At 36.4% G+C, this 18,836-nt stretch overlaps 1 protein-coding gene across 1 annotated transcript in view; it reads right to left on the bottom strand.

Annotated features, from left to right (window-relative positions):
- eys (eyes shut homolog) overlaps positions 1–18,836 on the bottom strand; it is a 313,033-nt gene that overhangs the window by 77,516 nt on the left and 216,681 nt on the right. The window contains exons 29-33 of the mRNA XM_052089876.1: positions 16,577–16,767; positions 16,158–16,249; positions 11,759–11,909; positions 8,449–8,561; positions 5,927–6,132 (exon numbers count right to left, since the gene is read on the bottom strand). Of these exons, the coding sequence (XP_051945836.1) occupies positions 5,927–6,132; positions 8,449–8,561; positions 11,759–11,909; positions 16,158–16,249; positions 16,577–16,767 (753 nt within the window). The remainder of the gene's footprint in view (positions 1–5,926; positions 6,133–8,448; positions 8,562–11,758; positions 11,910–16,157; positions 16,250–16,576; positions 16,768–18,836) is intronic.

Raw genomic sequence — 18,836 nt, 5'->3', positions numbered from 1 at the left:
ACCAAGTTCAATAAATAAACTTAAAATGGTTAAAAAAACAAAAAAGTTTTGAATGGTCTAGCTCCACAGAATTTAAGTGACCTTTTTATACTCTATATTCCGTCATGTTCATTAAGATCACAAAATTCTGGCTTGTTAATAATTCCAAGAATATCAAAATCCACAAAAGAAGGTAGATCCAATTCATTCTTGGCTCCTAAATTATGGAATAGTCTCCCAAACACTGTTCGGGATGCAGACACACTCACTCAGTCTAGACTAAAGACTCATCTATTTAGCCAGGCATACGCCTAAATAATCCTTCAACTCACAATTAGGCTGCTTTAGTTAGGTCTGCTGGAACCAGAAACATCCATATACTTCATATGCCACTGCCTGAACTTTGAATTTGGTATGGACCCCACCGAACCTCACCGAAATGACCTGCAGGTCAAACTGCAATTCCTCATTAATCTCTGCCTGCATCACCATTGTCTATTGATGGACTACACTCCTGAAATGGAATATATACACTATCATTTAATTGTTAACAAAAGCCTTCATCAGCCAACTAACAAAGGACAATGCATCTATGTAAACCTCTGCAGTTAATCCAGAATGGACTTCAAATACATAAATCATAAATCTTAAAGTTCATTAAAAATCTTTTCTTTTTCTTTTTAAAACACTGGACCTTAATGCTAACTTAATTTACAAATGTAAAATCATGACTTGCACTGCACACAAATAACTAATATTGGCCTTATATTCCAATATAAGAGCCTGGTTTCTCTTAATGTTATTTTTCTCCATTAACCAACATATTATGGAGTTTTGGTCCATCTTTTTACAGTCTTCACTACAGGTTTAGCTGATTTAAGTTTCTGTCTGTAGGTCGGAAGAAGATGAACCAGACAGTGATCAGAGTCCCAAATCTGCTCTAGGGACTGAGCGATATGCATCCTTTATTGTTGTATAGCAGTGATCCAATATACAGTGAGGAAAATAAGTATTTGAACACCCTGCTATTTTGCAAGTTCTCCCACTTAGAAATCATGGAGGGGTCTGAAATTGTCATCGTAGGTGCATGTCCACTGTGAGAGACATAATCTAAAAAACAAATCCAGAAATCACAATGTATGATTTTGTAACTATTTATTTGTATGATACAGCTGCAAATAAGTATTTGAACACCTGAGAAAATCAATGTTAATATTTGGTACAGTACCCTTTGTTTGCAATTACAGAGGTCAAACGTTTCCTGTAGTTTTTCACCAGGTTTGCACACACTGCAGGAGGGATTTTGGCCCACTCCTCCACACAGATCTTCTCTAGATCAGTCAGGTTTCTGGGCTGTCGCTGAGAAACACGGAGTTTGGCTCCCTCCAAAGATTCTCTATTGGGTTTAGGTCTGGAGACTGGCTAGGCCACGCCAGAACCTTGATATGCTTCTTACAGAGCCACTCCTTGGTTATCCTGGCTGTGTGCTTCGGGTCATTGTCATGTTGGAAGACCCAGCCTCGACCCATCTTCAATGCTCTAACTGAGGGAAGGAGGTTGTTCCCCAAAATCTCGCAATACATGGCCCCGGTCATCCTCTCCTTAATACAGTGCAGTCGCCCTGTCCCATGTGCAGAAAAACACCCCCAAAGCATGATGCTACCACCCCCATGCTTCACAGTAGGGATGGTGTTCTTGGGATGGTACTCATCATTCTTCTTCCTCCAAACACGGTTAGTGGAATTATGACCAAAAAGTTCTATTTTGGTCTCATCTGACCACATGACTTTCTCCCATGACTCCTCTGGATCATCCAAATGGTCATTGGCAAACTTAAGATGGGCCTTGACATGTGCTGGTTTAAGCAGGGGAACCTTCCGTACCATGCATGATTTCAAACCATGGCGTCTTAGTGTATTACCAACAGTAACCTTGGAAACGGTGGTCCCAGCTCTTTTCAGGTCATTGACCAGCTCCTCCCGTGTAGTTCTGGGTTGATTTCTCACCTTTCTTAGGATCATTGAGACCCCACGAGGTGAGATCTTGCATGGAGCCCCAGTCCGAGGGAGATTGACAGTCATGTTTAGCTTCTTCCATTTTCTAATGATTGCTCCAACAGTGGACCTTTTTTCACCAATCTGCTTGGCAATTTCCCGTAGCCCTTTCCAGCCTTGTGGAGGTGTACAATTTTGTCTCTAGTGTCTTTGGACAGCTCTTTGGTCTTGGCCATGTTAATAGTTGGATTCTTACTGATTGTATGGGGTGGACAGGTGTCTTTATGCAGCTAACGGCCTCAAACAGGTGCATCTAATTTAGGATAATAAATGGAGTGGAGGTGGACATTTTAAAGGCAGACTAACAGGTCTTTGAGGGTCAGAATTCTAGCTGATAGACAGGTGTTCAAATACTTATTTGCAGCTGTATCATACAAATAAATAGTTACAAAATCATACATTGTGATTTCTGGATTTTTTTTTTTAGATTATGTCTCTCACAGTGGACATGCACCTACGATGACAATTTCAGACCCCTCCATGATTTCCAAGTGGGATAACTTGCAAAATAGCAGGGTGTTCAAATACTTATTTTCCTCACTGTATTTCTGTTTCTGGTGGGGCCTGTAATGGGCTGTCTGTATTTTGGCAGTTCACAAATGCTCAAATGTAGGAACTGATTTTAGACTTTGCGTTGAGAATAGAGGTGCTTCTAAATTGTCTTAGCCCAATGACCTATTTCTCAGAAAAATAGAATATTGTGCTTTGCACCATTTCATTAACATAAAATACATCCACAGATAGTGCAACCACTCCCAACTTCACCCACTTTCACATTGCATTGGCACGGAAATTTCCTTAGAAAATTTGTCCAAATACGTTTCGGGGACACTATGTCCCTACCTCGGTCAAACTCATCTCTACACTAATGATCAAATATTAGTCCACAATTAGTAATCATAGAATGTGAAAGTACTGACAGTTTTATCTTATCAAGTTCAGAAATATCCTTTCACTTCTCCAACAAGAACTAAACTAACCTGTTCACAAACACATCACTCAATGTCTGGCACTGCACAAAAATAGAAATCTGAAAGCGGAATAAAGGATTTGTAATTAATTTGAAGCGAGGCATTTAACTGGCAGAGCATCTGAATGTTACATCAATAAAGACAGATGAACTTGTTGCTCAGCAAATTAGCTCTTTACCTGAGCATTGGCTTATTGACATGGGGCACAACATGGTGAGTCAGCAGGAGTTGGAGAAAAACACAATAAAAATCAAATTAGTACTGTGGAAGAGCACATTACTGTGAATACTGGAATACTGGATTCACATAAAAATTCTGTTTTCACAGACTGATTTTGATAAAAGCAAAGCCCATTGTCAGTTCAGAGTTGAGTAAATTGTTAAAGTGTGAAATATTCTGCTATGGCAGCAAAAAAAGTTGAATGTCAGTCAATATCAATGGGACTTTGTGTAAAAGACTCTCCCTTCAACAGAATTTAATATCATTCACATCTTATCCTGGCATGAGGCAGATGAGGTAAAATGAATCTGGAGAACACAACTGATAGGGTTTCATTTGTAGCAGAACTCAGAGGTGAGCAGATAGAAGGGTCTCTGACATAACAAGTTGCTCATATGGATCTTACTTTGTATCATGAATAATTTAAAGTGATTCCTGGCCCAAAAGCAAGGCAAGCTTGAAATTTTGCTTTAGAAAATGTACAGTGCGCATGCTTCTGTATTTTATTTTTTTTCAGGTGAAATGTTTGGCAGGAGATCATATTCCAATTTACCAGGCTGCTATTATGATATAAGAGGGAATCTATCATCCCAAAAGCTCTGTTGTAAACTTGACCTCTCAATAGGGAGAGGCTTTACCAGTTAAAGGATAAGGGAATTGAGCAGGGAATAAGGACGTCCATAATACCTGGTTATAGGCATGTTGCCCCAGAAGTAGCAATTTGAAATTTGCCATCTTTGGTAATTGGCACTTACTACTGATTTAAAAAAATAAAAAATATTTATTGACTAATAACTCTGGTGCTGTACGAAAATTACATCCTGACATAAGAAAACACAGAATGGCTGATGGCACCAGAAAAAAAAAATCTATACTCAAATATTACATCATTTCATGCTTTTATGAGCCAGTATAATGATTAATAAAATATTTGTGATTTATATATTGCTTAAAAATAAAAATGTATTAGAATACATAGCAACTTTTTAATGGCCATCAATGGAGAACAATGCTATTTATCCCCAGAATGGTGTAGTTATGGCATTTTCCAACCAAGATCACACAGGAAATTGACACGTTGCTTCCGAAAGTTCATGTACCCTGAAATCAGCCCTATTTTGTCAAATTACTGACAAGCATCTTCCCCCATTAGACATTTCTGCATCAGTTCAGATGTGAACATATTTCCCTCTAGTGCTACTGATAGCTTGTTGACCGGGCAACCTTCCAGATATCTGTTTCCAAGAAGTAATTGCGTTCAAATAAGTGATGGTGAGCACTATACAGAGGTTTTTCACTCTACAATTTTTACTTCACTAACGGTTAGGTTTAGGGTTAGGGTTTGAATTGACTGTAATTATATATTAATACCCAATGTGTCCGTCTCATATTTCACAAATCTTCTCGCAACAGACACAGAGTGGATCACGCAAGATTAAAGGGAAGGTAAGTGCACTGTGAAATAAAGAAAGTTTATGCAGCTGAGTTCGGCTTTCCGTGTCTTTATTCAAAAAATGTTGTATCTATTTGACCAATGTAAGTTGTTGTTGCCTTCTTCCCTGATTACGATGTATTATGTTAATATTGCTTTGTAGCTCCATAAAAAGTGTTCCTTCTCCATAAAACAGTTTAACTACAAATAGATCTTAGCTTAAATAAATGTGACTGGTGGCAGACATTGGCTGTCATTCTCTTTCTATATTGAATGTACAGAATAGGAAGTGATTTCAAACTGTTCTGAAGAGAACTAACCAGTTGATTACTGTCACCTGTGATTAGTCATGACACGCGGCAGCTGCAAAAACATCTATAAAAAAATATATACTTTGCAGCGTATGATGCAAACAGTCCGGCATTACAATAAGATTGAATTCTCATGAATGAGCTTCACAAGCGGAGGCGTCTCCGTTTAGCTGCTTGGCACCTCTTTCCCTATCCCAAGATGAATAGGGAACTCACAGTTACCACATCCTGTGTTACCACCTTTACATGCTACTAATAGACAGTTTTTCATTCTATGTCCCTGCTCGATTAAAACCTGGATCGTATCTGCCTGCACATGACATTTCATCTGTGATGCAATAAATCTTATATTTACATAATATGCAAATCTATTACGCTTATTTCCCATCTGTTTGTGTGTTTGCATTAAGTAATTTTGTTGCATCAGATGTTATGTTATCCTTTATTTATTTTGGATATCTATTATGCATGTAAGATATCTATAGATACCACATTATGTCTACATGAAACATATTCATATCTATAATGCATATCATGGAGGCCTTATGCATTTTTTATTATACGGTAAATGCAGCCACACATATACAGTAAGCAATCATCCTTGGTCCTAAATACATCTGTTACTCTAGTGCTCAAGTCTGTGCTTTCTAAATTAGGAATGTTCAGTAAAAACCTTTTTTTGGGATATTTTGGTAAACATTACGAACTGATCAAAATAATCAAATCAAATCGAATCATGACCAAATTTCAGATTTCACAATGCATCGTAATCACTAGGTAGAGAATCGTAATCGATTCATTGTCAGAGCGAATCGTTAAACCACTAGATTTTGGTAATCACAGACTTATTTCAGCAACTTTTGACCAACTGTAACCAAATTCACAGATAGTTTTACTTTTTAGTAACACACTAACAAGCTGGGCTGTGCCAGGGAGGGAAAGAGGAATGAAAAGTTTCACCTTTCTCACAGAGATGCCCAGTGAAGTGTAGAGGGCAGTCGCAGAAGAAAGACAAAGCCCCACTGGGCAGGGAGACTGACCGACACACTCCGCCATTGAAACAGGGAACCGGCTGGCAAACAAGTGATGGCTGGGTAGGTGGTGGAGTGGTGAGGTGAGAAGGATAATCTGTGGCGTTTACTGGTGGGTTGTGATGCCATGGAGACCTGAATAACATGTGAGCAAACGAGGTGGCACTGGTTACACGTTCTATTTTTGTCTTGTTCTTTTGTCTTTTCTTTTCAAATATCTAAACATCCTTTAAACAAGACACATTTACTTGTGACATAAGATATTATGTCTTGTTTTCAGAGAGATTTAATCAATTAAAATGGGGCTCATCTGTGTTTTGTGAGTATAATTACAAGACTAATTACAAGATATAGAGCCATATTCTTTCAATATGGACATGTGCCAGGAAGGTTATAAATTATGTTCTCACATTTAAAAGTGTGAAAGCATAAATTACATTTCAGAGCTAAGGTGAAAGGCAATATTTTTTGCGAATAGCTTGTTGGAAAGATCTAAGTCTCTATTTAATTCTCTTTGACACAACGCTATCATTATAGTTCAGAAAACTTGAAATAAAATACATGAGATGCCTTTTATGATACTTTTATGATGCTTTTATTGTCCTTTTGGGAGCTTAAAGGTATAGTTCATCCAAAATGATAATTCTCTCATCATCTTTTTTCTGCAGAACACAAACTAAGATGTTTTGAAGGATGTATGATTTGTGTATTTTTGCATACAATGCAAGTCAAAGGGCACCAATTTTTCAAGCATCAAAAAGGACAGATTACAAAGGTTAAATTCATGTCTTTTGAAGACATACAATCCATTTTGAGTGAGACACATGCACTGGGAGTGTAAGTGAGCTTCTCTCATGATGGTGCCAAAGAGACTGCAGATGTCAAGATTAATACTGAAAAAGGAGTTAAAATCTGGCATGGTTCTCACTCAAAACCAAGCATATCATATATCATTCAAATTCTTCGTTTGTATTCCGCAGAAGAAATAAATTCATATAAATTTGAGACGGCATAAGGGTGAGTAAATGATGAGAGAATAATAGTTTTTGTTGTGATATTGAACTATTTCTTTAAAAGTCTCTGGTCATTATATGCTTCTGTTGTATGCAATAAGCAGCATGAACATTATGCCTAATCCCTTTTGGAATTCCAGAAAAAAAAGTCAAGCAGTTTGGAACAACATGAGTATGCATAAATGATGACAGAATTCTTTAATCCAGGTGAACTATTCTTTTAATAAAAAAAGTTAAATTTATGTAAACATTCATCATGATACTCCTGTAAGACTATAGGGGCCAACATCTCTGACACAGGCTTAACCCCGTACAAGAAGTGATTTACTGTTGGACAAATAATAAAATGCACTATATCATGTTAAACAACCATAATATTCAGAACTAAACAAATAAAGCGTGATATAGTATGAGGCACGCCCAAAACAATGTTGTCATTCTAAACAGTCATGCTTATAATTCACTCACTTCACCAATCGTGGACACTAAATCAGAGCCCTAACAGCTCACAGAACAACCAGGAAATCTATGGGATATATCATTCCAATAGCCTTGACTAATGATTCTGTTGTAATCATGAGAAACTGCCATATAAGATGGCACAAATTGACACATTCAATTGGAAACACGTTCATCACCCTATTCCACTGCAATTCCAGACAGATGACAGAACAGTATAAATAATACAAATATGAAATGACAGAATGAAAATCTATTTCATGTAAATAAAAACATGCATCTGTGTGGTCACCAATATTATGCTGTGTTGATGATTCATTTCCTACCGCGTTTGTAAAACAGACCTAGACATTCTCTTCAATAAAACTCAAAATAGAGTCAGCATGAATGCTTGCATTTTTATTGGAACAATAAGACACAAACACTGGGGATCGTTCACTCAAAAATGAAAATTCTGGCGTCATTTACTCACCCTTATTGTTGTTCACCATATTACTTTCTTTCATCTGTGGAAGACAAAAGGAGATGTTAGACACAATGACAGTGTCAGTCACCATTCACTTTTATTGTATGGAAAAAAGTTGTAAGGGAATGGTGACTGAGGCTAACATTCTGCCTAAAATTTTGTGTTCCACGGAAGATAGAGTTATGACAGATTATTCATTTTTGGGTGAAGTATTCCTTTAAACTTCCCCAAAATCTGTCTCTTGATGAGCAATTTGCACACAGCACAGCACAGACCGTAGAGCCCCTGTGCACCCATGTGGTGCAGATTGTACAGATTGTGTGTTTGAGAGACTGCTGAGTGACACAATGTGGCAAAGAGCACATGCTTTAATAGCCATGAATGAAGAATGACAAACAAAATTAAAACAGGAAAAAAAATACACTTTTTTGTTGAAGAAACAAAGCGAAAGTGAATATAATATTGATGCCCCAGAACTGTATTAAATCCTGACGGAAAATCAGGTTCAGTTACCTGCAGTTGTCAACATTGTTCCTGGCAATGGCATTGGCCATGCTGAATCCTCTGAGCTTATTAATTTCGATTATTTCAATGCAGCCAGTATAGTTGTGGAAAGGCTCTGCTTCCTGAGGCAAAAGAGAACAACAAAGTCTCAACAGAAAAATATTTAGGCCTGAGGGTGAAAATGATATACATGTACAAAGCAGCTATTCTGAGAGAGGAAAGCACTATACAACAAAGTTGTTGCATTTAAAGCAATGGCTCACCAAAAATGGTTTACTTCACTTTATTTTCATTATTTACTCACCCTCAATGTCATTTCAAAACCAAAAGGAAAAGTAGATGGTAATTTATACTGTCAAACTCCCCAAAAAAACAAACACCTTTTAAAATTCATAGAAGTAGTTCATATGAAATGTGTGCTATATTTACAAATACCATAAAGCTATTAGATAGTTTTATTTGAGAAACACACCAGAACTTAAGCTGTTATTCAATGGTAATCTTCTTTACTATAGCTCTAGTGTTTCGCATAATTGATGTGAACATGTCTAAAGGAGCATTTATAAAAAATTTTAACACAAGCATAAATTTGATTTGTGAGCTTCAGCAGAGGGGAAGGTAGTCAGCAATGTTTTAAAATATTTTAAATATACAGTAGCACATAAGTTTTATTGACTACTTATAAAAAGCAGCTTTTGACATTCAGCCTAACATCTATTTTTATGTTTCATGGAAGAAAGAAAATAATATAGTCTTAGAACGACCAGAGGGTGAATATTGTAAATGATTAAACTGTTCCTTTAACATGCATGAATAGAACATACAAAAAAAAAGACAATTAGGTTTCTTTAAATGAAAAAGAAATGGCCTACACAACATTACCAAATGGTAATTGCTTTAACTGTAAAGATGATGATGAATTAAAAATATGTAGTGACCAATTGCACTAGGTGTAAATAGTACCTGCCAAACAGAAGGGGCTTTTCCCACTGCACGGTACAACTCGACTCAACTCGACTCTGCTCGCTTTTTTGGGGTTTTCCACTGTGGATAGTACCTGGTACCTGATACTTTTTTTAGTACCACCTCGATCGAGGTTAACTAAATGTGATGTCAAAATCCTGCAGATCACTGATTGGTCAGGGAGAATCGTCACTACCAGCGGCACTTGATTTCCGACATGCGACATCAACCCGCTTGTTTTAAAGTTAGCAACAGCGATATCAGTATCATTTGTTCAAGCAACTTTCGAATTGTGAAAAAATAAATGTCTTTTCGCAAAACCACGCTGTGGTCAGTAAACGAGGTGCAGACGATCCACTCGTTAGCAATGAGTGAAACGATAAAGGGCAATTTAACTGTTACACTTGTGTTAAATGACCATGCAACAACTGTTTTATGCAGCACAATGAGCTAGTAGCTAAAAGCTAGTGGTTGTGTTATTGTTTAGGAGCAAATATGACGTCTGGCCTATAATCCCACCCATGTTGAGGTAGCACTGCAATGGAAATACAAGCTCAGAAAAGTACATTCGAATCATAACGTGCAGTGGAAAAGTGCCAAGATTGGCTATTTGCAATCCAGAAATCTGGTGGAATTACAAAAAAAGAAGACAAACTGCACCCCTAGTGGTGCTGCAGTGTCGTGGGATGTAACTACGGAGTATATTTTTTCATGCGGATGACCCGGGTTCGATTCTGCCTTTTGTCCCACTTCATCCCTTCCTTTTTACTGTCTCCACTCTCAATAGTTCCTTTAATCCATCCATCCATCCATCGTCAACCGCTTATCCTGTGTACAGGGTCGCGGGGGGCTGGAGCCTATCCCAGCTAACGTTGGGCGAAAGGCGGGGGACACCCTGGACAGGTCGCCAGTCCATCTAGTTCCTTTAATATTACTTATAATAATAAAAAAGATTGTATATAATGGTTGACTTCCTCACAGTGATTTGGTTACTGTCAAGGTCGGAGAGTTGAGAGAAATTGTCAAGGTTTAATCTGGGTAAAATTTCCCATAGTTTTACTATATAATATTTGGTATGGTAATAATATGGACCTATGGTAATCCTATGGTTACTGTAGTAAAACCATAGTTAATTTTTGTAAAGGAAGGTTAGGGTTAGGTATAGGACTAGGGTTTGGTGTAGGGTTTTTGCAGGACTTTAAATAAACACAATACATATGTTTTTGTCATTCCACTATACTGGATGTTTGTATTTAATTTAATTATCTACCACTATATGCATCATGATGTAAATAGCATTTGACCCTATCTGCACTTCGTGCAAATATGCTTTTTTGCTTTTTACACTTAGTGCAAATAGACTCTGCCTTAAAAGACTCTGTCTTTCATCAGTAATTCTGTGAAAACAGGAAAATCATATGGATCAAAACGTTGTGGTCTAGACTAATACATCTTAACATCTCTTTTTCCTCTTGTTCAGTCTTTCAAGTGCCCATGACCTGCTACAAGCAGGCTGCAGGAGAAATGAAAAGTGTGCCTGCTAGATTCTCAGAGCTTTTCACTGTCAATATGGAGACCTTGACAGTTCTTTGAACACACATGATCCACTTTTTAGTAACCTGAAAAATCTTGGAAAATTCACATCCATTTCAATTTAAATTAAGTTTGTGGTGTATCTGCGGCAAGTGGTTGAGTCAATGTGTAACGTCAACAAGACAAAACAACAACCTTTGGGATCATTATTTAGTTGTGGGTTTATCAATATGGTTACCAAGTTTTTTGGCCAGTGAATTTCCATGATTTTCTATTACTTATTGTTTTGAACATGTTTTATTCTACACAAGCACTAAACAAAATCTAGCCTATGAAAACTACAAAGCTATACACTATGTTGCCAAAAGTGTCTGGTTGCTCCATTCTTATGGACAGTTTAGCTGTTATAGTAATTTATTTGAGGACAAGTCTTTATGCTACACCATACATTACATTCTAGAGAATCAACTCTGGTTTGTTGTGTCCAAATTAAATATGGCGACTCCAGCACAGTTTAGACTTCATGATATTTGATGCATGGTTGCCATATTTGATTTTGGTGCTGCAAACAGAAGTTAATCAATCATTTGCTTTGAGTGAAAAAGGATAAAGTGATGCTCTCAATTGCCATTAACTAGCTATAAGAAATTGTTTAAAAATCTAAACTGAATTAAAGTCTAGTGTTTATGAAATTGGATGGGAATATTTAACTTCATCTGTTAACTTTAGTTCTACTTCTATTATGAAATTAAAATTACAGTATATGTATTTTCTCTCATTATGTGTCCCTTTAAAAATAATTTCACACAGAATCTGCTCTTACCATATAAGGTGCATAACGTAGAGGAAGACCTCCTATGAAGAGATGCTTGGTCCTCTGTAAACTCAAAGGTAATGTGTAATTGCTCGGAATACTTCTGACAGTCCTAAAACCAGTAACAGTGACTTCAGCCACACATGGAGCAAGATGTTGTCTGGGGGAAAACAACGATAAAGAGCAAAAAAGTTGTGAAAAAAAGGTTTCAGTGTGATATATGGACACATGCTTGGTTTTTGAAGCTACAACCTCTATACCAAGTACTGGTATCATCTCTGTCTTGTTATAAACTACATTCAAGGTCATTGTTTTATGTATCTATTCACCTAGTGGCTGTAAATACACTAAATGAGATCCATAGATGGATTTTAAGGCAATTTAGTTCATATTAATGAGATGCATTTTCTTTGCCTTAGGAAAACACAATTATTTTTAGAGCTAAGCACCCCTAATGCTTGTTTATCTGTTATTATTTGCTGCTTTTTTAATATTCAGACCAATAACAGGTTATGCTGAATGACTCCTAATGACTGTGGCGTTTCCATGGATGCGTGAGATACAGGAAGGCACTCAAAGGGAAAAAGGGTCCACCTTGAATTCATTAGTCAGTAGGCATTTAAAATATCATGGTTTGCTTTTTAGCTCGAGAGCTAGAACTAACAATATACATGTGATTTACGGCCATGCCATGTGTGTAAATGGTTTTATCTCTTTACATTCATCAGCATATCAAAAAAATATATCTGATACAGCTATTCCAGATATCAGCATATCATACCATGCGTCTGATACAGCTTTTAAAAATACTTTGCAATAGAGTGCAACAATATCCTGCCACTTTAAACTGTAATTATTTTTCCCATATATTTTCTCCAAAGAGATTTCAAAGAAAAGGTCTGAGATGGCTCAAAACATTACAAATGTTGTTCGGAAGAATTGAAGCGTGAAAATCAGACTGTGTACTTACTGTGTAATTCTTTGGTGAGGAAACTAACTACAGTACTTATGCCATTAAGCATTCAGAATGATATAATTAAGTCAGAAAAAGCACATAATAAAAACACTGACTTATTAATCATTAATTATAAGTGTAAAAAATACGAAATATATTTAAATATATACTGAAAGTTGGTTGATAGCACATTGACAGACACGATTGCTGCTGCTTCTGTTTCCATGTCAACAGGGACTTCTCTGATTGGTGGATATCTCTTCAGGATAATAGGTAACGCAGTTCTTTACCGGAACTTTAGTAATTATGCACTTTTTTTCATTTAATAGAGCTGAGATCATGTTGGCTAATGTACTAAACAGAAAAATATATGTTTGCTTAACCTCGGATTCCTCATACCAAGTATGTATTGAAATGTTAATTTGTTATTGTTAAAAACTGTTACTTTTATGTTTTTATTTCTATTACTGTACATACTGTACACATATTTTATTGTCAGTGAAATACTAACTAAAATGGCAGGCTATTGTACTGACTGTCACAAGTTCAATAATCTGCCAGCCAAACAAAAAGTTTTGTTAGACTCGAGAGCATCTATCACCTGCTGCTCATCATTTCCTCTTTTCTTTCTTTTAATGAAATCACATGTTTCTTGGACAGCCTGTTCCACAAATGTACCCAAGTCTTGAGACTTTTCCAAAGCTTACTCTGCCCTTCCGAACAACAGGGGAGGAAAGATAATTACCTCAGTGTGGATTCTGGGCTAACTATGTGCAGCTGGAGAATTGGCCTAAAGATGCTCAGCATATAATGGCTGTACTCCCTCCCCCTCAAGAACTGATATCCCTCTAACCCTCTTCTGGGGTTCAGAGAAGGCAATCTGGACTGATTTGTTAAGCCTGTAAGTCGCAGGCATGGACTTTTCTGCTCTACTTCACACCTCAGGAGAACAGACCACCGGATCCCAAAAGTCTCCCCCCTTTGCATCAGCAAGAGATGTTAATTTAGAGGACATCTACCAGATGAGCCTGACATCTCGCCGGAGAGCCATCGGTCCTATTGAGTCCTTAAGAAGACAGTTCCCCAGGAAGACACACAGAGATGCAATTTTTACCTAGAAATGTCTTAAAAGCCTATCATACAGCACATAATGGTCCTTTTCACAGTTTTTGCTATGCATGAATAAAAAAGTTACGCTTAAAAGTGATGTAAGTAATTCCGGCACAATTAGCGTAATCAAATAGAATTACAAAAATAATGACTGTTTTCAAACAGGTTTCCAGAACACTGTATCTCTCATTGGCCGGACAAACAGAAAGTGCCAACCCAAATTCACACCATTTGGTTTAGCCAATGTTACAGTGTCAGTCTGGTGACACAAAAGAACAATGATGTTCTTTTGCAGATAAGTTTCAACAGATTATATTTTTGAACTTTGAAACCATACAACAGACTATTCTTTTTCCAATGGTGGATGAAATTAAATTGCTAATGATACAGTATGACCCCTTTAAGAGAGGGTTTTTCAACCCTGCTTTTCCCCTTTTTCAGTCGTTTTGACAACTCTCTTTCACATTAAGTCTTTTGATAGTTGGCACAAAAATAATGACTGATTTGTGCAGCTGGGGAATCTTCTTGGAAGCTTTTCAAAATCTGTATAAAACAAACATAAACAGGCTGATGCACTCAAGATTTGGCCGACTTTGGGACTCCGAATCTGATCAAGTCTTTCAATGACTCAATGACCATGCATTTCATTTCATGCTGAATCTCATGAAAAGAAACTACCCTAATGGGTCCATGAAATTGTGAACTGTGCTTCAAAACATCTTTCAATAATCTTTCAGCTTTCAGTTAAAATACAAATCTATGGTTATATTGCATCCATTACAGGGCTGAAGAAATGTAAGAGCTGGTTGGAAATATTCCCCATCTCATAACTTAATTATGCAATCTGTAAATATTATTTTAATAGAGTGCACACTTCAATCAGTGGTGCTTTCTCTGAGGGAAGGAATTAATTATTGGTTGAGAAAATAATTGAAAGCACAAAATTAAAGCAAAAAAAGTATAGATTAAAAAGTATTTAAGTATATAACTTTTTTTTTTAATTAACAGTCCAACAGCGATACCAGCGGATACAGTTTCAGAGGGAGCCAGTGTTGCTTTTGCCTCTTATGAGATCATTACGCACTCCTTGCGGTGCATTGCCACCTTGGCAATGGAATAATGCCACATTTTATGTTTACAGTTGGTCAAATTGGCCTGAATGGGTCAAAATGGTGTAAATGGTTGGAATAACCTCAGAGTAAACAACTAACCCACATGGACGTCATCACTTCCAGTCATGTTCGAAACTAAACGAATCAAGGTCAGCGACCACTATCGTAACAAATGCAAAATATGCTCATTATTGTGTTACTGTAGTTACAATTTTTGAAGTGATGACAATGTCAAAAAATGCATAAACGTGATGAGACTTTGACATTACTCGGGTTTAATAAATAGTATGAAATGACAACCAATAAAAAATATTATTGTACTTGTTGCTTGTTGATAGTGTAACCGTACGTTCACACCAGAGGCGGCGAGAGCGTCAAATCGACCGGAAGTCCTTCATTTTCAATGACAGCCAGCGTCTCTCAGCGGCGAGAAGCGGCGCGGCGAGTCTTGGGCGGCGTGGGCGTCAGATGGAAGTTCAAGTGCAGTCAACATAATGGTAATGAGCTGTGACGCGGTTCGGCGGCAACCTATTGGAATATAGAAGTGCTACACTCTAGCGAAGTCTAGAGAACACAACCATGTAAACTTTGGTTCCCACCAAACATTATTTCCGAAGATAAAATGGAGGAGAAACTAATTCTTGCCGTGGCGGGTTTCCCAGTAATATATGATATGTCCCTGTTTGCTTAGAGGGATATAAAACAACCAAGACCACTGTTATTATTACAAATGTATTTTATTTTGATAACAAACAACTATAATTTTAATTACTTTCTGCCATCGATCGATTTCTTATTTTCACATTTTAAAGAGTTCATGAGGATATACGCTACTTGTGATAGGTCGGCAAAAAGTAAATGGTCGACATGTCTGGATGTTTAAATTGCGGCCCCTTTAAATACAGTTCACAAAACAAAGCATTCTGAACAAACATTGCCGCTTATTTCAACTACGTCAGAGCGTCCACGAGGGTCCTTGAGCGTCGAAGGCAGGGCAGCCAGAGCGAATTTTGACGCTCTTGCCGCTTCTGGTGTGAACGTACAGTAAGGTAAATGGTGTTCCATTAAATGGAACGGAAACTTTTGACTAAAAAAAATCCCAAACTCAAATATGTGCCAATTTATTTCAATCCACAACACACCACTGACATCGATACACAAATTGATAGACTATTTTTAAACCTACTATCTGTTAAACTGTTTGGATGATGGAGGACACATTTTTTCTTACCTCAAAAACGTCACATACTCATTTCCATTAGACACCTGCTGTTCTGTATTTATGTGCTGAACTCCCTCCTTTTGGTTACAAGAAAAGTCATACTGGAGGGAAAAGGGAAAACATGTCACATTTCACATTTATTTATTTGGCAGACACTTTTATACAAAGTGGCTTACAGTGCATTCAATGTACACATTGCATCACTTTTTGTTCCCTAGGTATTGAACCAATAATCTTGTCATTGCTAGCGCCATGCTTTTCCAGTTGAGCTACAGGAACTATATGTATCAGTATTTTCCATGTCAATATTCAATATACAAGTCTTCACATTTAAAAAAAACTAAAAAGTTATATCTAGGTTTAAAAAAACAAACTTTTCATATGTACTCTTAGACTTTTTGGATCTGCATATGCACGTGCAGTTTTACCTTGAGTGTCCCTTTGTAAATGTAGAGTTTGATGAAAAAGACACCTCTGGGTACAGGGCCCTGATCCGAATAAAGCAGTGTTCCATCCCTGGCATTAGTCTGAAATCTTACTGTGACACTCAAAACAGCACCAATTTCAATGCCTGCAAACTCCAGAAAGGAATTCCCAGAATATTTCCCAAAGATAATATCTGCAAGAGGGAAATATAGAGTAAGCAGTTATACTTAGACAGCATGGCTTCACTCAAGTTGAAAATGTGATACTTCTATGGATGCGTGACAGTATACTGATCCAAAATTTGCATAGATATAAAAGAATTTGCTCATTATAGAGGTATGTAAACAAAATCAACATGTTTTCAATATTTAATACTATTCAATGTTATTTAATACAATACCATTTCATCTTGGGAGCAAGAATATGTAGCCTCATGCTACAGTGACTCATAATGAGAATGAGAACATCAGAGAACCTCTGTTGTTGTGTCACTTCAAAAAAGAGTGGGGAACTCCAGTAATATTATTAACAGTATTGTGGAAATAAAAAAACTATATGAGAACATATGAGTCACTTAGGATAGAGAGCTGCCTTTAATCTGAATACACTCTACAGAAAAACAGGGAAAATGAATTAAGTCTCAGATGGATGAGAAACTTTTGTGACAGTTATTTAGATGAGTTATTTTAATAACTAAACTTTTTTATTATTCAAAGATTCTTATGTCATTCTGTCACTACATCTCTGTTAAATCAACTTTAGCAGACATAAACAAACCTGGAGAATACATATGAGTGTCACATTATGCACACTAGAAACTATTTACACTCCCAAATGAATTCACAACATTGAGCCAATATTTTGCAATTAGGCCTATATTGTTAATTGATTTTAAAATAATATTGGGCTGCAAAGGATGTCAGAGCTCTCAAACACAACTGTGCAATGTATAAAAATGAAAAATTTATTATATAGCTTACTTTTGAGAAGAAAAAACAAGCATTAATAAGTATTATTTAATAGTATACACACTGCTTACACTATGCAATTTTTCAGTCTACATGGAATACATGCATGACCTACTTTTACCAAAATGTGAAGTTACAGCAAAGCACACAGCATGGGATACTTTATTCCACAATGTGATGCACTCAACTTTTCCTTTCATATACAGTGTAATGAGAAGCAATATCTTCCATAATTTTTTAACATAATTTTCATGACTTATTATTTAATTTGATTGCCTAAAATTCAAAATAAACCTATTTATTTCTCAGATAATAACTGGACGCCACTTGCTGAATGTAATAAGTTCATATGATGTCAAATTTAGCATGCTAACATTTAGCATGTGTTTATGGATAAGCTGAACTAGCTTTAGCAAAAGGCCACCTTTAGTTTAGTTTTTTGATAATGACCTTCCATTTGGTGTAATAAGAAGCAATATCTTTCATGATTTTTAACACCTCTTCCTTAACTTATCATTTACTTGGACTGCCTAAAATGCCTAAAATAAACACATTTATTTCCAAGATAATAACTGGACGCCACTTGCTGAAGGTAGTGAGGTCATAAGATGATAGTATACTAACATTTAAAATAATTATCATTGCATAATTATATTGTTTTACATACTATATTTTATAAAATATAAAGCAGTATACACTATGCAGAATGCTATAAGAATGCTGTAAGCAGCACAGCATTTCACAATTTCACATTTTTATCAGTACAAAAAATTGTAGCTTGTATAATTAGCACAAATAGATTCTTGAACATGTGCAATGTAACAAAGGACAGATCAGTAATGCATTTTTAAACATAAATATGCATCTATTAATAAGACCAATTTGTTTTTTGTATATTAGATATGGCAATGCTAGATGTATATTGAAGTGACCCAGTTTTGTACATTTAACATACAGTATATTTGATGAAAATAGCTATTTTAATCTGACTGCCAAAATAGCAGGTTTCCATCTAATTACTGCAAAGAATGGGAAGGAAAAGTTTAACGATTTTATCCTTTGATTAAAAAAGTTATTTATTTTTTATATAAAGACTAGAGTCATGCGCTGTACTTTCATTTTACTGTAAGAATAATTTGAAGGGCTGTGAAAACAGGTGAATGTAATATCCCCGACTTTCATGTTAAAGGCCTTTTATGATAATTGCACCTAGTACAGTAGCATCCTCTCCCACTGGAGAATGATCAAAGGTAGAGCACCAAAGCTATAAGTGACCATTACCTGCCAAGGCTTA

This window comes from Xyrauchen texanus, chromosome 24 (genome assembly GCF_025860055.1).
Source record: "Xyrauchen texanus isolate HMW12.3.18 chromosome 24, RBS_HiC_50CHRs, whole genome shotgun sequence".
In the NCBI taxonomy this organism is placed as follows: Eukaryota; Metazoa; Chordata; class Actinopteri; order Cypriniformes; family Catostomidae; genus Xyrauchen; species Xyrauchen texanus.
Note: the sequence above shows the minus strand (reverse complement) of the source record. Positions and strands in the feature narration are given on the sequence as shown.